The 20,540-nt window shown below is 47.7% G+C and overlaps 1 protein-coding gene across 1 annotated transcript; it reads right to left on the minus strand.

Annotated features, from left to right (window-relative positions):
* Positions 1-13,738: 13,738 nt before the first annotated feature.
* On the minus strand, positions 13,739-18,448 carry LOC127299304 (uncharacterized). The gene is made up of 2 exons (XM_051329248.2): positions 16,756-18,448; positions 13,739-16,668 (listed from the first exon to the last, which is right to left on the minus strand). The coding sequence occupies exons 1-2, from the start codon at positions 18,446-18,448 to the stop codon at positions 13,805-13,807; spliced, it is 4,557 nt and encodes a 1,518-aa protein (XP_051185208.1). The 3' UTR covers positions 13,739-13,804.
* Between the last annotated feature and the right edge of the window lie 2,092 nt (positions 18,449-20,540).

Consider the following 20,540-nt stretch of genomic DNA (forward strand, 5'->3'; position numbering starts at 1 on the left):
GTTTTCCCTTAAGTGGATCACCCAAGGTTTATCGAACTCAGGGGGGAAGAGGTCAAAGATATCCCTCTCATGCAACCCTGCAACCACAAAGCAAGAAGTCTCTTGTGTCCCCAACACACCTAATAGGTGCACTAGTTCGGCGAAGAGATAGTGAAATACAGGTGGTATGAATAAGTATGAGCAGTAGCAACGGTGCCGTAGAAAATAGCTTGCTTGGCGTGTAGTTGATGGTGGTAGTATTGCAGCAGAGTAACACGGTAAAAACAGTAAACAAGCAGCGATAGCAGTATTTAGGAACAAGGCCTAGGGATTATACTTTCACTAGTGGACACTCTCAACATTGATCGCATAATAAATAACTCTTTCTCATATGTGCTACATACACTCTTTTGTTGGATGATGAACACATTGCGTAGGATTACACGAACCCTCAATGCCGGAGTTAACAAGCTCCACAATAATGTTCATATTTAAATAACCTTAGAGCATAATAGATCATTGCAAAATAAACCAAGAACTAACATAGTGCACACACTGTCCACATTACACTATGAAGGAGGAATAGATCACATCAATACTATCATAATGATAATTAACTCCACAATCTACAAGAGATCATGATCATAGCCTACGACAAGAACCACATGGTGCACACACTAGTCACCTTTACACCATGCAGCAGGAATAGATTACTTTAATAACATCACATGAGTAGCACACAACTAGTAGCGATACAAAGCTCATCATATGGATCTCAATCATGTAAAGCAGCTCATGAGATCATTGTATTGAAGTACATAGGAGAGAGATTAACCACATAGCTACCGGTACAGCCCCGAGCCTCGATGGAGAACTACTCCCTCCTCATGGGAGCAGCAACGTTGATGAAGATGGCGGTGGAGATGGCAGCGGTGTCGATGGAGAAGCCTTCCGGGGGCACTTCCCCGTCCCGGCGGCGTGCCGGAACAGAGAGTCCTGTCCCCCAGATCTTGGCTTCGCGATGGCGGCGGCTCTGGAAGGTTTCTGTGGGTTTCGTCGAACGTATCAGGGTTTTCGCGACGGAGGCTTTAAATAGGCGAAGAGGCGGCGCAGGAGGGCTGACAGGGTGGCCACACCATAGGGGGGCGCGGGCCCCCCCTGGCCGCACCGGCCTAGGGTTTGGTGGGCCTGTGCCCCCTCTCTGGCGGTTCTCGTGTGTTCTGGATGCTTCCGGGCAAAATAGGAACCTGGGCGTTGATTTCGTCCAATTCCGAGAATATTTCTTTACTAGGATTTCTGAAACCAAAAACAGCAGAAAACAGGAACTGGCACTTCGGCATCTTGTTAATAGGTTAGTTCCAGAAAATGCACGAATATGACATAAAGTGTGCATAAAACATGTAGATAACATCAATAATGTGGCATGGAACATAAGAAATTATCAATACGTCGGAGACGTATCAGTGGTGTCGATGGAGAAGCCTTCTGGGGGCACTTCCCCATCCCGGCAGCGTGCCGGAACAGAGACTCATGTCCCCCAGATCTTGGCTTCGCGATGGCGGCGGCTCTGGAAGGTTTCTCGTACCGTGGCTTTTCCGTATCGAAGATTTAGGTTAGGGAGCTTCTTATAGGCGAAGAGTCGGAGTCGGAAGGGCTACGGGGGACCCACACAGGTAGGGGGGTGCGCCCCCCCTGGGCCGTGCCGGCCACATGTGTGGGCCCCCTGTGGCTCTCCTCTGGTCCCTCTCGGGTGTTCTGGAAGCTTCGTGGAATTATAAGAAGCTGGGCGTTGATTTCGTCCAATTCCGAGAATATTTCCTTACTAGGATTTCTGAAACCAAAAACAGCAGAAAACAGCAACTGGCCCTTCGGCATCTCGTCAATAGGTTAGTTCCGGAAAACGCATGAAAACGATATAAAGTGTGAACTAAACATGTAGGTATTGTCATAAAACTAGCATGGAACATAAGAAATTATAGATACGTTTGAGACGTATCAGTACTCCTGACACTGACCCGACCCGGCCTTTCTTTTTCAGTTAATAAGGTCTGTCAGTATCTTTATGCTCCTACTACTGCATATTGGACTGTTGTTAAACGCATTTTGAGGTATATTCATGGCTCAAGAAAGGTTGGTCTTACTTTTCAAAGGTCCAGTTCCACTCTTCTTAGTGCCTATTCAGATACAGATTGGGCAAGTGATTTAGATGATCGACGCTCTACTGCTGGATTTGCTATATTTTTCGGTCCCAATCTTGTGTTTGGAGTGACAGAAAACAACCTACTATGTCCAGGTCCAGTAGAGAGGCTGAATACAAAGCCCTTGCAAATGCCACTGCTGAGCTTATTTGGGTTGAATCACTTGTTCGTGAACTTGGTGTTTCTCTTCAAGAGAAACCATGCCTATGGTGTGATAATCTTGGTGCCACCTAACTGTTTCCCAATCCAATTTTTCATGCACGTACAAAATATAGACTTTTGTTTTGTTCGAGAACGAGTTGCTAGCAAGCAACTTGCTGTCAGGTTCATATCAAGCAAGGATCAAATTGCAGGTAAAAAAATTAGATGAGTTTAAGCGTAATCTAAACCTCTCCCAGATCTAGATTAGGGGTATTAGAATTATTATATAGGCCCATCGATGGCCATGATCGAAACGATCGATCGAACAGGCCCCCCGATTTATACAGGCCCCAAATTCTTTCAACCCAGTACTTGTTTCCTTTCTCAACCGAACACCCTGACACCCGACACTACTAGGAAAAGGCTTATTGCCGGCGCACCAAAAAGCACTACTGCCGGCGCACCAGAGCCCGCCGGTGGGAACGGGCCGGTGGTAAAGGCTTATTGCCGGCGCACCATCTTGTTCGCCGGCGGTAACTCGATTTATCACCGGCGCACCAGCCTAGTGCGCCGGCGGTATGTTTTCCAGGATTCAGAAAAAAGCAGATCTAGATCTAGATCTAGGTCGGTCGAGTTCTAGGTCGTCGGTCAAGTTCTAGGTCGTGCCTTGGAGATGTACCGCCGCCACCATGGTCATCTGCTTACAAAGAGGAGGTGGTTGCCGGTGTGGTCGTCGGGGTGAGAGGAGGTGGTCGGACCAGGGGTGAGAGGAGGTGGTGCTTGAGGAGGTGCTCGCCGGCGTGATGCTTGAGGAGGTGCTCGCCGGAGAGATGCTTGAGGAGGTGCTCGCCGGCGAGTAGCTTGAGGAGGTGCTCCGGTGAGTAGCTTGAGGAGGTGCTCGCCGGAGGCATGGATTAGAAGGGTAAGAAGGTAGAAGAGGGGGAAATGTGGAGGAGAAGAGAAGGTGGCCGGAGGGAGGAAGAGAGGAGGAGGAGGAGAAGTGAAAGAGACCATGGGGGAAATGGAAGAGAGAGAAGGTGCGTCGGGCTGGTTTGGCATATATAGCCTAAGGTACTGCCGGCGCACCTAGTATGGTGGTGCGCCGGGGGTAATTTTTTTTCTTTTTTTCATCAAAATGTAAAACCTGAAAAAAGTCCTGTTTTTGTTTTCCAATTGATGAATCTATTTTTTGTCCAAACGGTCGTAGGCAGTTGAATTCGAATAGGAAATTTCGCGTAGATAGATTTTGATATAAAAAAGTTTTTCATCGGAGATCGTATGCAACCAGAAATCCCGTTTTACCGAAAGATGACGCCATTTTGCATAATATATCAAAATTCATTTTTTTTAAATTTCACTAAACCTAGATGACATATTACATGGGCATTTCAAAGGATTTCATTTTTTGAATTTTCTATTATTTTATTTTATTTTTTTGAAAACTGAAAAGGCTGTCCAGGGGGGGTGGGGAAATGAAAATTGGAGCTCCCTTACTGCCGGCGCACCACCATGTTGGTGCGCCGGTGGTAATTGGTGCGCCGGCAGTAAGGGAGCTCCAATTTTCAGTTTGGCTCGGACCTAGTTCAGCCTTATCCCCGACGCACTATTTTTTTTCCTGCGCCGGCGGTATTGGGTCATCACTGGCGTGGCCGAAACACGCGCGCCGGTAGTATTTAGCACCAGCGGGCGTCTTCTCTGGTGCGCCGGCAATAATATTTGCAGCTATAGGCCTTTTCCTTGTAGTGCAAAGACCCTTTTTAGCACGCCTTCCTACTTAAAACTGAAAAGTCCATCATACTAGCTAAACAAAGCCTCCTCAGCTAACTCCTCAGGACCTAAACCCATAGCCTGACAATAGCAAGCCGAACAGGCCCCTATCAATTTGGTCAAAAGAATCTCCCGTCGATCAGTTCTGAATTCCCAATGGATTTGCCTCCCGATCGTTTAGGGTATCTCCAGCGGCGCGACGTATTTTAATGTCCGCGAGCGTCCGTTTGCGTCGCGCCGCGGACGCTAAAATAATCGTTTTTGTCCATGCGTCCGTTTGCGTCTGGGGGCTGCTCCAGCGGGGCGACGCATTTATTTTTTTTCTTATTTTTTTTCCTCTACTCCATTTAAACATAGTTCCAAATATTTTATATTGAAACATGGTTTTACACAAACTAATACATAATTGGGAACATGGTTTACACATACTAATTGTTATCACCAGATTTTGGACAAATCTAGAGGTGGGCTGTAAGAGAGATGGGCTTAGCAGACTACACGTGGAAGATCTCTGAAGCGGCCTTGCACGGAGGATTTGGGCTAGTTTGCCCGTGTATCTTTAGTTATAGTAGATTATATCTTAGATCGAGATTTAGAGTTTGTATCGCACACGGTGGGATATTCCCACGTTAGAAAATCCTCTGGACTATAAATATGTATCTAGGGTTTATGGAATAAACAACAACACAACGTTCACCCCAAAACAAACCAATCTCGGCGCATCGCCAACTCCTTCGTCTCGAGGGTTTCAATCAGGTAAGCGACATGCTGCCTAGATCGCATCTTGCGATCTAGGCAGCACAAGCTCCACGTTGTTCATGCGTTGCCCGTACTGAAGCGTCTTTGATGGCGGGCAACGTAGTTATCATAGATGTGTTAGGGTTAGCATAGTTCTCCGTATAACATGCTTACGTAGTGCAACCCTCGCATGTCTAGCCGCCCTCACACCTGTCTCAGGTGTGGGGGCACCGCTTGTTCTTTATTTAGTAGATCTGATCCGTTACGATTGCTCCTTGCTCTGCAAGGATTAGTTTAATATCTGCAATAGTTAGGCCTTACAAAGGGGGGGAGGATCCAGCGGCACGTAGGGTGGCGTTCGCAAGTCCTAAACAGGATGTTCCGAGGATCAACGCCATGTTGGTTTTTTGGCCTTGTTTAGGATCGGCTTACGAGCACCGTGCGTGGCCGCGAGGCCCAACCTGGAGTAGGATGATCCGATTATGCGGTGAAAACCCTAAATCGTCGTAGATCTCATTAGCTTTATCTTGATCAAGCAGGATCACCAAGTATTCGTGCACCCCGTACGAATCATGGGTGGATCGGCTCTTTGAGCCGATTCACAGGATAACCTGAGAGCCGATCGAGGCTCTTATTTAATGTTTACGTGTATGCCATGCAGGAACTAAGCGAGTCATCCCGATCACCTTCCCGACTGCATAGGTCAGGTGGCACGCCTGCACTTCGCATCGCCGCGTGTGACCGAGGAGAAGAGCATTGCGGGCCGTCGCTCGGAGGGGTCTCGCCAGCCGCAGCTCTAGGCTCTTCCCGGCTCTACACTGTGTTGACAGGCCGCTGCCCGCCGGTGGGTTTTGGCAGTCAACACATTCTGGCACGCCCGGTGGGACAATCGTCTACATCAACCACATCGCCATCTACATCTGAGATGGCGGCGGACGGCACGCCAGTCACCTACGAGGAACTGCCTGACGAGCTCAAGAAGAAATACGACGAGATCAAGGTCACCCTCAAAGCCGACCTCATCGGCTCTTTTCAGAGAACCCGTACCCATGGCATCAGATGGAAGGGATTCTCACCACAAGGTGCACTCGATGGGATAGATCTCTGCCCCGTCGGAGGAACGCACCAGGGGCCTACGGCAGGAGATCAACTACTTGGTGGCTCACTCGCTACACCGCCACTCTGAAAACTTGGTCAACGTGTTGGAGCGTCTCGCTCTGCGCGTGATCCAGGAGATCATGAGCCACCAGTACTCGCCGTCAGGACCAGCTCTCGGGACGCATCAAGGAGAGTTACCACTCCAGTCCCGTCCACCGCTGCCATATGCGTTGGCAGCACCACCTGAAGTGCCGGCTACACCGGCATTCGTCGTCTACAAGATCGGTGGTGACCCTAGTGACTACCAGTTCTTGGCTGAGGCGCCTAAGGAGATCCCTCAAGGATACGCGTGCACGTATGTGCCAGATTGTGGCAACTGGCCACTCTCAAACCAGGCCACAACGTCAGGGACTCCGGCGCAAACAGGAGGAACGTCAACAACAGAGCTTGAGAAGCAGACGTGGCTAACTAAGTACGCCACCCCGACGAAACTCCCGAGCCCAGCTCCTGCAGTTGGCTCAGAGCTGGAAAAGCAAACATGGCTGGCTAAGTACGCCACCCCGGCGAATCTTCAGAGTGCATCTCCTGCAGCCAGCACAGCGGATCAGATCAGTACCATACTGAGAGACCAGTTCGGCATGGTGCCGAAGAGAAGGGCAATCGGCTATTCCAAGCCGTACCCCGACGAGTACGAGATGATCCCGCTGCCACCTAAATATCGGCTCCCTGACTTCTCCAAATTCAGTGGATCAGATGGCTCCAGCTCCATCGAGCACGTCGGCCGATATTTGGCGCAACTAGGACCGGCTTCGGTGTCGGATCAGCTACGCGTGAGGCTCTTTTCACAGTCCCTCACGGGATCGGCTTTTGGATGGTACACCTCTTTGCCAGCAAACTCCATCCGGTCTTGGAAGCAATTGGAAGAGCAGTTCCATACGCAATACCATTCAGAAGCTTCCGAGTCCAGCATTGCCGATCTAGCACAACTACGTCAGAAGCGCGCAGAAACGGTGACAGAGTACATCCAGCGCTTCAGGAATCTTAGGAACCGATGTTATTCGGTTCGTATAATCGAAAAGGAAGCAGCCGAGTTGGCGTAGCTGGCCTTGCAACACAGCTCAAGGACATGGCCTCCCAAGCAGATTATCCTCGCCGGGCGCACATGGTTCGAAACTATCAAGATATGAACAGCGCCACCTGCACTGTACCAAGACAAGTTCAAGCGTGCGTAGTCATGGTCGATACAGAGGAAGGTGAAGTGCCCGCGGGAGACCAAGAAGTAGCAGTGGCTGAGTGGACTCGGGGAGGAACCCCCGTGTCCCGCAAATGGGTAAAGCCACCAGGGCCGCCTGTGGGATTTGATTTTGACGTGACCAAGACCGAACAAATTTTCGACCTCCTGCTCAAGGAGAAACAGCTTGACGATTCCCCGAAGGTCTCAAGTTCCCCACGGCGCAAGAGCTAAACGGAAAGCCGCATCGCAAATTCCACAACTCGCTTTCCCATGCCACCAACGACCGCAGGGTGTGGCGTCGGCACATCCAAGCGGCGATAGAGAAGGGGCGTTTAATTTTCAACCCGCACGCCATTAAGGTAGACACCCAGCCCTTCCCCGCCGTTAACATGGTAGAAGTCATCTACTCGAGGGTTGCCAGCCAGGTCCCACGTTCAGCATCAACATGGTAGGACTTGGGAACCACTCGGCAAAGATGGAGATGAGGGCAGCTGCTCTCATAGCAAGGACACAGAGGAGGCCGCTCCACGCGATCGGCTCCATCATGATGGCAAGCGCTACGTCGCGTAGGGAGAAGTGAAGAACATAAGATATCAACGACCTCTCTCTGATCACCTCCTCAACAAATATGTGAGTCAGTATGACCAACGCCGACAGTCCAACTATGATGGTGAAGGAGATCGTCTGGCTAGAGAAGCCAGAAGACATCGTCGGCAGGATCGCGAGGAGGAGGAGCACGAGCGCCGTGCCACGTACAAGTCAAGGGAGCAAGATGACAACGCCAGACATCGGACTGCCCTTTCTTCGTATTAATCGCTGGGATTCAGGAATGAGCCGATTGCCCACAATCGGCAATTGCCCGTAATGCAACAAGAAGAAGAAGGAGGCAGCCAACGTGTCTGTGTTTGAGCGCTTAGGGCCTCTCCCACCACCAAGCAAACGCGCTGAGTCACTTCGTTGGGCAGATCTTGAGGATTCCGAAGACGAGGGACTAGAAGAAGAAGAAGACAGGTACCACCGTCCAAGGTGGTGCCCTGACGGACTCAGCCGTTCACAAAAACGCAGGGTTCAGCGGTTGCGCGGCCTGGAGGAAGCCGAAAGGTTATACCTGCATACGCTAAGGAAGGCACGGCCTGATCTGGCGGCAAAGATTCAGCGAGCCCTGGATGAGGAGGGTCGTCCACGGAGAATGGAGTGGCGTCCCAAGCAAAAGAAAGCCGATGATGAAACATCGGCTGGCACAAACATGGTGTTTGTCTTGCCGACAGAGCTTAGTGCTCCACGATTATACGATGCACTCAAGGTGGATGACAGCAGGCGCATCAAGTCAGAGGTTGGGTTAGTTTTATCCAGCCTAACCGAGTAGCAAGATTAAAACAATGAGCAAACCGGGTGAGGCTGATCCTTGTGATCGGCCCCAAAAAAAATTTATGGAGGAACATTACAAAACCTTCATCGAACAAGCAATGTGGAGGCCGATTCCAGCAATCGGCTAAAATTATCTTCTGCACATATTCTGTTTGTGGTCAGCAACGATCTACTGGGCAGCGGCCGCGTCGGCAGATGAAAGTCAGCATGAATCTTTGCGAAGCCGACGTACAAGTGCAGTGCCCTGACTAACCATGAAAGCCGATATCTGCAGTCATTTGGCAGATTCGGCTCGGGAGGCATATAGTCAGATGAACATATGCAGATAAACATGTGCAGACATGCGTGCAGTGGAACATTGGGGGCCGATTGAGAAAGATCGGCCAAATAAAAAAAAAAAATTTCAGCCGATGCAGGGGCATCGACTTCAGAACTAAGAAGCGAAGCTAGACCGGCTGTTTATATGCTCAAAGTTCACATCGATATCGACGGTCAGTGCAGGGGAGGAGCCGATTTGACCTGCAAGACGCGAAGTAGACTGAAGAAACTCGGGGGTCAGCTCACCCTGAAGGTTCTCTGCTTTGGGAAGCCGATTTTGTTGAAATCGGCTAACTCTGCATAGGCGGCACATTCGGCTGATCCATTACTGTTCTCGCTTCGACTCGCACTGGGGCAGCTGGCCTGGTGGCTGCTCTGTTTTTGGAAAACCGATTGGAGGCGCATCGACTGGCCCTGCATTGTGATCTCCTCTGAATCAGGATTGGAGGCCGTCGGTTTTTTGTTTGGACCGTCCTGTCGCTGCAAGAGAAGGAGAGGGACTAGATTCTCAAAATAGCCGATGGGTAGTCATCGGCTAAGGAATTGCGAAAAATTATGGTCAGATACCAAATCGCAGCCTGAAATTGAGAAGTTCTTGGCCTACGGGCTAATCGACATGAGAGTCCGGCTTCATGGGCGTCCAAAAGAAAAAAAAAATCGATACATTGCTATCGGTCTTGACATGACAGGCGGAAGGAATGAAATTGGGGCAATTGAAGGATGAATCAGAAGAACAATTTCATTAATTCAGAGGAGCGGCTTTACAAGAAAGAGCCGATGGCTCTCAAAAGAGGGATTTAGTGCCTAGCGCACTGCTACTACTAGTCGTCGCTGTCCTCGTCGTCATCGCCGTCGATGTCGTCGGCGCTGCTCCCAGGAAGCTCCTCGTCGCTGCTGCCCCAGCCCGTGGCCGGAGCCTCTTCCTCCTCGTCATCATCATCGTCCTCGCTGTCCGCCCAGGAGCGGAAGCGCTTGGTTGGCGGGTACCCGGCGGAAGAGGAAGATTCATCTTCCTCCTCCTCTTCTTCTTCTTCGTCGTCATCTTCATCCTCGCTGTCCGCCCACATGCGGGAGCGCTTCTTCGGCGGAAGCTTGGCGGAGGGGAAGGTCTTGGCCTTCGCTACTTCTCCTTCTTTCTTCTCATTATCGGAGGAGAGGGGGTTCACCTCGGAATGAGGCTTGTCCTCGTTCTTCTTTGGCGAGAATGGGGGGAAGAGGTTTGAGAAGGAGGAGGAAGAGGAAGACATAGCTGAGGGAGAAGAGGGTTTTTTGGCTGCCGATGGCTGGAACAGAGGAAGGGGATGAAGAAAGCTAATCGATCGGCACAGTTAAATAATGAGGAGCCTGGTGGAAATTTATTGTCATTACAGTTTCCAAGGAGATGACGCCAGAGCTATCGAATTTTGCAGAGAAGCTGAGAAGACGGGGCATAATGATAACGAATACTGCAACAGCTCTGCTCTGCCACGACATGACCCGACGAAGGAAAGTATAATGATTTTGGAAAAATTATTTCCAAAACCAGGGGGGCATGTGTTATCACCAGATTTTGGACAAATCTAGAGGTGGGCTGTAAGAGAGATGGGCTTAGCAGACTACACGTGGAAGATCTCTGAAGCGGCCTTGCACGGAGGATTTGGGCTAGTTTGCCCGTGTATCTTTAGTTATAGTAGATTATATCTTAGATCGAGATTTAGAGTTTGTATCGCACACGGTGGGATATTCCCACGTTAGAAAGTCCTCTGGACTATAAATATGTATCTAGGGTTTATGGAATAAACAACAACACAACGTTCACCCCAAAACAAACCAATCTCGGCGCATCGCCAACTCCTTCGTCTCGAGGGTTTCAATCGTAGCGACATGCTGCCTAGATCGCATCTTGCGATCTAGGCAAAGACAAGCTCCACGTTGTTCATGCGTTGCCCGCATCGAAGCGTCTTTGATGGCGGGCAACGTAGTTATCATAGATGTGTTAGGGTTAGCATAGTTCTCCGTATAACATGCTTACGTAGTGCAACCTCGCATGTCTAGCCGCCTCACACTGTCTCAGGTGTGGGGGCGCACTCGCTTGTTCTTTATTGAGTAGATCTTATCCGTTACGAGTGATCCTTGCTCTGCAAGGATTAGTTTAATATCTGCAATAGTTAGGCCTTACAAAGGGGGGGAGGATCCAGCGGCACGTAGGGTGGCGTTCGCAAGTCCTAAACAGGATGTTCCGAGGATCAACGCCATGTTGGTTTTTTGGCCTTGTTTAGGATCGGCTTACGAGCACCGTGCGTGGCCGCGAGGCCCAACCTGGAGTAGGATGATCCGATTATGCGGTGAAAACCCTAAATCGTCGTAGATCTCATTAGCTTTATCTTGATCAAGCAGGATCACCAAGTATTCGTGCACCCCGTACGAATCATGGGTGGATCGGCTCTTTGAGCCGATTCACAGGATAACCTGAGAGCCGATCGAGGCTCTTATTTAATGTTTACGTGTATGCCATGCAGGAACTAAGCGAGGCATCCCCATCACCTTCCAGACCAGGTATAGGTCAGGTGGCACGCCCTTGCACTTCGCATCGCCGCGTGTGACCAGAAGAGCATTGCGGGCCGTCGCTCGGAGGGGTCTCAGCCAGCCGCAGCTCTAGGCTCTTCCCGGCTCTACACTGTGTTGACAGGCCGCTGCCCGCCGGTGGGTTTTGGCAGTCAACACTAATACATAGTTTGAACCAGTTGTGTTGTCACCCAAACTGGAAAATCCACCTCCACTACTGGCTTCGTCTGGCCCATAGCCAGATTCGCTGCAAAGAAAGAACACTCTAAGTTCTAGCTATCGGTATCCGAACCGGATTCGCCGGTGTGGTAGTGCCTGCGGCACGCCGTGTCGTCGAACACCTTGACGATCATCTCGCCATCACCCTCGTAGAGGAAGGTGAGCTGGCAGCCGCGCTCGAGCTCGAGGTCGCGGGCGAACTTGTCCCACCCCGTGTGCAGGTACATCTTGCCCTGCCCGTCGAACAAGACCTCCACGGTCCAGCGGCAGAAGTTGCAGCTGGCCTCCCGTAGCTGCAAATGCGCCGGCTCGATGCCATCGACGAACTCTGCGAACTTGTCCGGGAGCCGCTTGATGCCGAGTGGGTCGTCGTCGATGCGAAGGAGGAACTCGAAGCAGCGCTCCTCCTGCCAGGACGAGGAGGGCGCAGGCGACGGCGAGCGTGGGGCCGTAGCTGCTCCACCACGGCGGCCCCTGCCCTGGCCACGGGGGCGCCTAGGGCCGCAGCCTCGACCGCCTCGCCGGCCACCAGGACCGGTCATGGACTTCCTCGCGGGCCTGGCTGCGTCGCAGGAACACCTAGGCGGCGCTACGGTCGAGCTTTGTGGCGGCTAGGGTTTCTTTGGAGGAGTGGATGAGGAAGAAGAACGCGCGCCCCCTTTATATAGGCCGGAGGCATGCGGTGGCCGCGGGACGCGTGGCGTCGCCATTAACGTGGTTGGCGGAGGTGGGCTGCGGCCGCTCGGCAGCCGAGGCATCGCCATTAACGTGGCGCAGGCTGCCGAAGCGATGCGGGCACGCAGGCCGGCGCGTTTGAGAAGACGTCGGCTCAGCAGCAGTCGCCGCCAGCGAAGCGCGACGAAACGTCCGCCAGACGCGAGCAGACACTTTCCGCGTCCGCGGAGACGCATCCAAGGCGCATATTTGGGCCAGGTTTGCGTCTCCGCGGACGGTCCGGTCACTTTGCGTCACCTCGCTGGAGGTGATGCCAGACGCATTTCCAGTCACAGCGACCGTTTGCGTCGCGCCGCTGGAAATGCCTTAGCTCCACGATCGTTTCCCGTTCCGCCCATCCTGGCGAGTGTCGCGCACCCGCGCCGGCGTGTCCGATCTGCTGGTCCTTGCCGGCGTGTCCGATCTGCTGGTCCTTGCCGGCGTGCCCCTTGGCCGTTCGAGCCTGCCCGCTGTCCATCGGATCTGGTTCATTAGACACCAGGCACGCGCCAAGATCTCAAATCACAAGCAATCAAGGTGAGATACCTTATCGCCGCAAGGCTGCTGTCTGCAACTCGTGGACCTATCTAAAAGTAGTCATGTTAAATTATTTTGTTAATTTATTACTTTGTGAAACAGGGTAAATAATGACAAGAACAAAGTGTCTATCTGAAAGGAAGAAGAAAAGACAGAGATTAGATGCAGAATATGAGTCTCGAAAGTCTCAAATAAATTCTGAAATTAAACTCCAGTTGCTAATGTTGAATGAAGATGAGTTATAAAGATATGGTTGAAAGATTTTATTTCAAGAAACATCAGCCGGATGATGCTTTTAAGTACAGTATGAGGTTCATTTATTATTTTAGTGCTATAAATGCTCTTTTAAATCAAATACATGATATATATTTAAACATTGCACATGATAGCATATTCCGAAATGCATGATTTAGATACTAGTTGTGAGTTTGAAAAAAACAATACAGCCTCGTTTTGTCTAAGTCGCACCCGGGCTCCCAAATCCTGGAGACGGAGCTGTTGTACTATACGTATTGGGTATAGAGTAGTACTCTACCCCAATACGTATTTCTCCTTCTACATGCCTACGGGGCTATTCCCGTTCATATAAACACATACCCGGTCTCCCTAGAGGGGTACGACCGTTCCTCCCAAATTCTACAAGAACCACCACCCTACTTTGCTCCAACATGACATTTTAGCCTCGATTTGTGCGCACTTGGACGCAGCCTCGATTAGTTGCCGTAATTTAGTCGGAGTGAGGAGAAGGCAGAATTAATCTGAGCAAATATAGATGATACAAGAAATTAACCAAAGCACAAATTCTCAGTTGAGAGTCTCGGCATCAGATGCGCTGCAACAGTATTCTAGACACTAGCTTATTAATGGCCGGAACAGCAGCAAATTTGACATAACTTTATTTACTACTGAGTACATACATAGAACAGTACTAAACTGCTAGGAAGCTATTTTATAAGATCTCCTTGTACACAATGTTTTTCGCCAATCCTTTGCTTGCATGTTCTTCGTCGTCGGCGATCAGGATCTTCAGGCCATGCCTGTTCGTTACTCTGGATACTGCTACATAGAGCTGCCCATGGGCGAAAACTTGCCTGGGCAAGTAGAGGCCGACCTTGTTCAAAGATTGTCCCTGGCTCTTGTTGATTGTCATCGCGAAGCACACAGACAGAGGGTATTGCTTTCTTTTTAGCACGAATGGCCATTTAGGCTCGAACGGTGACATGATGATCTGTGGTATGCATACCTTGTCACCGATGTGTGCTCCAGTTATGATCTGCGCTTCGATGACTTTTTCTCCGAGCTTTGTGATTGTCATTCTAGTACCGTTGCATAGCCCTGCACTTTGGTTGATGTTGCTAAGAAGCATCACTGGAAGACCCACCTTGAGCTTAAGTTGGTGGTTAGGAAATCCTGAGTGCTTTAAGCTGTTTAAAAACTCTGTAGTGTACAATAATTCAATCTCATGGCTGTAAGACATTGATTTGCTCACACTGTCACAACTCAGGTACGTCACCATGTCACCTTGGATTTGACCCATAATATACTCATTGATCTCATTGACACTCTCGTTTAACGGACACAATATCGCCCTTTCTTCTAGGAATTTCTGTGTGTACAGGTTGTCTTGCAGGTCAGGATAGGTACTTTCTATGATTTTTGTTTTCGAGTCATCTCCGTTTTGTAGCAGCAGGTCACTGGGGATACTTACGTACTCCTTTTCATCTAATAAAATTGTGTCTCCATTGCCGATTTGTAGTATCCAGTCTGCAAATTCTGCAGTCTTCTGCTGCTCCGCTTGATCATTGGTCAGAGAATTGAGTCGCATATTTTCTGTCAGATTGAATACCTCAAAATGTTGCCAGAGGTATGAACATTTTATTGACGCACTTATAGTTTGCTCCCTTCGTCCTCTTGGCACAATAGGGAGGATTTGTCTGAAGTCCCCTCCTAGAACAACTGTCATGCCGCCAAAGGGCTTGTTGCAACTATTCTCATTTGTGAACCTGAGCACATCTCTTAGGCTCTTGTCAAGTGCCTCAAAGCATTTTTTGTTTGCCATTGGAGCTTCGTCCCACAGTATTACTGACGTCTTCATTAATAGATCAGCCATGTGTGAACCTTGTTTGATGTAGCATGTAGATTCATCTGTTAGATTGATTGGAATATTGAATGCTGAGTGTGCTGTTCTACCTCCTTGAAGCAGAAGCGCTGCGATGCCACAAGATGCAACTGCAAGTACAATTTTCCCCTCCGATCTTAGCCTTGTTGTGATAGCTCTCCATAGGTATGTCTTACCTGTCCCACCATAGCCATCCACAAATATTATTCTCCCTAATGATTGTTCCGCCGATTCTACTATTGCATCGAAGGCTTTCTTCTGATCTATATTTAGAGTGTTGATTATTTGCACATGCTCAGCCTTCAACTTGTCTTTATCATAGTCCAGCTCTTCATTTATAAGCTTGTTCTCAATTCCATTCAACTTGGGCCTATTAGGTAGCTCTATTCCAGGGTATTCCTTTAATGATTTTCCAGCTTCTCCCATTTGCTTTTCAATTTCTACTAAAGTGCATTCTCTATTGTGGGAAGGAGTGAACGGGATTGGAAAGTTTATGCTCCAGCTTGATGTATGCTGTACGTCTTTAGAGAGTGCCTCCCAGTTGGATTCCCATAATATTCTTGGGTCCGTAACCTCACAGTAGCACAGAATAGTTGCAAACAATTGGCGTAGTTGCACTCCAGATGCCCAACTCGATGCTTCCTTGATGCACTCAATCCACTCATTGTCATCCTTCAGAAATCCTAATGCATGGCATGCTGATTTGTATGATGAGTGCACGATTCCATTGACAGTCCTGATGTCTTCAAATGTCTTGCAACCCTTCACAGTATTGAGGAGAACTCTAAGATAGTACCTTTCACCACTTGCAGGATGAGCATTGTAGATTCTACCAATTTTCCTTCCTCCCCTTCGCCTTGTCCACTTCTTTGTTTTCTCATACCATGTCCATTTTGTAGGAAACTCCAAGTAAGTTAATTCTCTCGCATCTTCATGTTTTTTGTTTGTCTCCATCCACTCGGTAAACATAGTGACACCTGATCTTGGGCGCTGTATTATTTCATCTAGGTTTGTTGAGTCAGGAAAAATTACTTGTTGCTTGTTCTCCTGGTGGAACAATAGCCTCTCAACAGATGGTTCCTGGTACTGTAGAGGGAACTTGAATATTCGCCAGCATGCTTCAGTTGCTGTTATGTATCTGCATCTTAGGTACATTTTAATCTCATCGTTATTTTTTGTTTGGTCTCTTTCTTCAACCAGTGCTGTTGCTTGGTCATCTCCTTCATTTATATCCTTATAAAGGTATTTGATTGACCTATATTGGTTACAGCACTCTACATTTATGTGTGCTTGGAATTTTACCAAGAGATCTTTGTTGTATGGTACAACAAATCCATTGTTCAGTTTGACTCCTCCCTTATCTATTTGTCGGCCATCATCTCGTCTCCTGTATATTGGGAAGTTGTCTTGATCAACGGTCGTCTCATCAAAGAATCCTTTTGGAAAGTTCTTAGTGCACTTATGTTTTTCCATGCAGGGGGACTTTGGGTTTGCCTCTCCACATGGTCCGTGCATCATAAAATTCTTGACAGCTTCATATGTTTCTGGATCTTTATCCTTGTCCGGGATTTCAGCGCATATAATTTCATCAGTTTGTGCAGGCATGAGACACTTTCCTTTCTCTTTCTCGTCAAGGAATATTAGTATATGGGCATGTGGAAGTCCTCTCTTCTGGAATTCTATTTTGAAAATAACTGTAGTTTTTCAATGTGTTAGTAAATGACCGGTGATAAGAAGTGCAAGCATCTATTACTGATAAATGACGATTTATCAATACTTACTTGCTTTAGTCTTTCCAAAATGTTGTTTTCCTTTAATATCATCCATTAGCTCCTTCAGTTTTATCATGAACACTCGAACTGCAATATCAGAGCGTTCTGCTGGTTTCTGGTTCCCGGCGTCATCTAGCATCAACTGAATCTCTGGCCAATTAGGGTTGCATGTGAATGTTACAAACAAGTCAGGAGGTCCAGCCCAACGGCATATTGCCATCGCATCTTGGTAGTTCTGCTCTTTGTGTCGAGGACTTCCTGTAAAACTTGCTGGGAGTACTATTCTCCTCCCTACTTGGTCCGTTCGCGTGTCTCCTTTTCTGAATGCATCCTGTAGTCCATCATAAAGTTCCGTTCTTAAATTCCCTTGATTTCTTCTAATCCATTTGAGCCTACACTGTTCGATGCATGTATATATATCTACCACAAATTGCATTGATAGATTTCCACACGATAGCAGCAACATGGACTGGCCTGGGCGCTGTTGGAGGCGATATGCGTAGTATTCCAGCATGGTGATGTACTCCTTGTTACTTGCACCTTTCTTTTTATTGTATTTGATTCCAAGTCTAAAACCATCTTCTCCATATGGGAAGAGCAACGGATATTGCATGGCCATGAATTTTGGATGGATTTCTGATATCCTTTTAGGTTTCATATCTTTGTACTCAAGAACAATGTCACGCCCATAATGTTTTTGGGTTGGATCTTTCACTATCAACGCAGCAACTTCTGATGTTGATGGCATGTTGTCTTGCCTCCCATCTTGATCCCTGTTGCCAAGTAAACATAGAGTGAAATTGTTGTAGTCATCATCTTTAAATCTATCTCTTGCCATCCGGAATGATTGTGCGAGTGTGTTATTCTCGTCAAGCATGGTTAGTAGGCCACTGACAATTGTTTCGTCTAGTGAGGCATTACTTTCACCAGATCTTGATGCCTCTACCCTATTCTTGATCTCGTTCTTCGTATCATAGATATACAACTGCTGGAAACGAGGCTTATTTCCTTCTTCAGGTAGCAGGGTTCCTATCTGGTGACGGTTCTGGCCATTCAGTCGGAAAACATAAGGTCCACACCCTTTGTTTATTTTTTTATCTAAAGTTCCCCCCATTGATGTGAATGCAAACATGGAGTTGTAAGACCTAATGTTCTTTCGGTAGTTTGTTGATCTTCTTCCTCCGTCTCTTGCCAATAAACTCGTAAGGTATGGCGGCGGTTCTTTTAGAGGTGGCAAGGTAACCTCTCCTCGCTTGCAGCATATTCCGAAGGTTGGCTTTCTAATTCCATAAGATTGTATTCTTTCTCCATGCCACATAAGTGCATGGCAGTGTTGGCAGATACATGTTGGCCCCCCAAAGTTCCATATCTTACTGGCATTGGAATTATTGTCTTTGCTTTTTTCACTGCTGTTGGTTCTAGCACATTTTCTGATCCTCTTGAGTTGAATTTGTGCTTTCCTCTTTTTTCGGGCTGTTCTTGTTAGTTCGTCCCATCGTCTTAGTTTCATCATTTGTTCGGCCACTATTGCACTGTCTAAAGCTGATGAGTCTATAACTTGCGCTGGTCCATAGTTTGAATTTGCTCTTAACACTTGGCACTTCCCGCAGGTACATAATTTATCCAATCTCCAGTTCAGTGTCTGTCGATTCTGTATAGCTGATGGCGATGGCAGGTAGGGCATCCATTTCTTTGCTTTCATTTCCACTAGTTTTAGTTCGCTTGGTTACCCTCCTGAGTTGAATATATTATTCCTTCTTCACCCGTGATGTTTTTCCTCCGTGCTATAAAGCTTCCGATTCATTTTTGCTTGTACTTCTTCTGCTCCGCTTGAGTTTATGCAGTGATCCTTAATTATACTGGCATTCTACTCTTTCTGCTCTTCCCGTATTCTGGTCATACTTTTCTTTCACACAAGATTTCTACTAATTATTTTGACTGGCTCAAATTGTCTTGGTCCCCGTTGGCCATTGCTGTCCTGGACACAAGTGAAATTTTCTCAAATTGACCACAGCAAATTAATGTGCTAGATAAGCAAAAGTATCTAGTCTAGGTTATAATGATAGATTTTCTTGGCTCGAAATAATACTACTTCACAGTTTTTATGGATCATGTGAGGCAAACAGCAATTTGAGTTACCTAATGCAACAATCTTCCAAAACCATAATAAAAGTAGTTAAGCCCTGCGGAAGTTGGCAACAGTTTAAATTAGCGTTGAAGATGCCTACAAATATTCAAAACAGATGCAGGTTTACTTGAGTTAATTTCTTAACTTGACTGCTTCAGTCATTTGTTTTGTCCAGTATAGCACAAAGCTTTTTGCAGAATAGGCAAGCAGTAATGTAACTGATTGCACATGTGACCGGATGGCATAGTGCAGACGAACCAAGCTATTTTTAACGAAGCATAGTTTCAAATCAACTGCTTCTCCTCGATTTTGGATTCTGAAGCACAAGTAAACAATGATTTAGCCGTGTTTGCAGTTGATTTCCTTGAGAGCAACTCAAAACGCTAAGGGCTTGTTTGTTACTAGAGTTTTAGCGGGGATTAGCGGGAATAATCCACTCCAAACTTCAAATTCCCACTTTTGTAAATGTATGTTTGGTGCTAGAGTATGAGCGAGTTTAATCCCCACTTATTCCCACTTTTCTCCAAATTTTAGTCTATTTTTTTCAATCTCCAATACTCCACCCCTACCTAGTGGATTGGGGATGGGGTTTTGTGGGGATTGGATGACAGCAGAGATTCACTCAATACTCTAGAGTATTAGCCCCACTAATCCCCACTAAAACACTAGTACCAAATAAGGTCTAAAAGATCGGATCAAATGAAATTTTCGTACAGGAGTATATAACTAGAGTTTCATCATCCATCTACAACTTAGTATGTGCTCTCTAGACGCTACCTTTAACTGTTCACAGTTTTCTCCTCTGAATGAAGCTGCATGTCCTGAACACTTGAAATTATCTGACTGAAAAAGATAGAGCGAGATGAGTCCATGAAAGAAACATGACAGTAAATTGTAAGAGAAGGATAAAAAGGAAGTAGAACATGATCTGCATCTGGTACTTTACCTTCTTCTCTGCCGCACCCTCGTCTAATAGGTTGAACACAACTTATTTGGCTGGCAACTAGACTCCAAATTGATTTATCGCTGCAGCTGATGCATCTTTCTTTCCCAGAGCCCACTCAAGGCAGTGAGTGAAGGTGCGTACTGGAAGGTGGCGACCTAGCACAGCAGCGCAAGCCGGAGAGAGGTTTGTGTTTAGTGGAGCAGCAGCAACTCGTACATGTTCATCTCACACCTGCCAGTGTAGCCACCCTTATCTCACAAGCAAGGGATGATTTCTTCTACAGTGTCTTCTTCAATCTATTCTCGCCAAGATATGGACACGGCTTTGCACTTGTGGATTCCTTCGGTGCTGCGTGTGTCAGAGTGAGATTCCCACTGCAGCAGCTCGGGTCAAGTCTTGCCCATGCCCTAAGCCGTAGGTCTGCTTTTTAGGCAATTTATGCTTTTGTCATGTTTCCGCTTCACTTCATTTTCATTCTGGTGCTCAGCGTGAAATGGAGAGGACTGTATTTCATTGTTAAACTTCCTTTGCAGAAATATATCTATCTAGAATATAAATTCGTTTTCCCGTTGATTGTTGTCAAGTATTGTCTTTACACTGATCGAGAATTCCAAAGGTTTTGACCTCTGTTCACGCAGTGTTGTGCATCTAATTTATGTATTCTCTGGAAAATGTTGGCAGACCTAGTAGCTAACATTAATCCAAACAAAAACAAAAAGG

This window comes from Lolium perenne, chromosome 1, assembly GCF_019359855.2.
Source record: "Lolium perenne isolate Kyuss_39 chromosome 1, Kyuss_2.0, whole genome shotgun sequence".
Taxonomy (NCBI): Eukaryota; Viridiplantae; Streptophyta; class Magnoliopsida; order Poales; family Poaceae; genus Lolium; species Lolium perenne.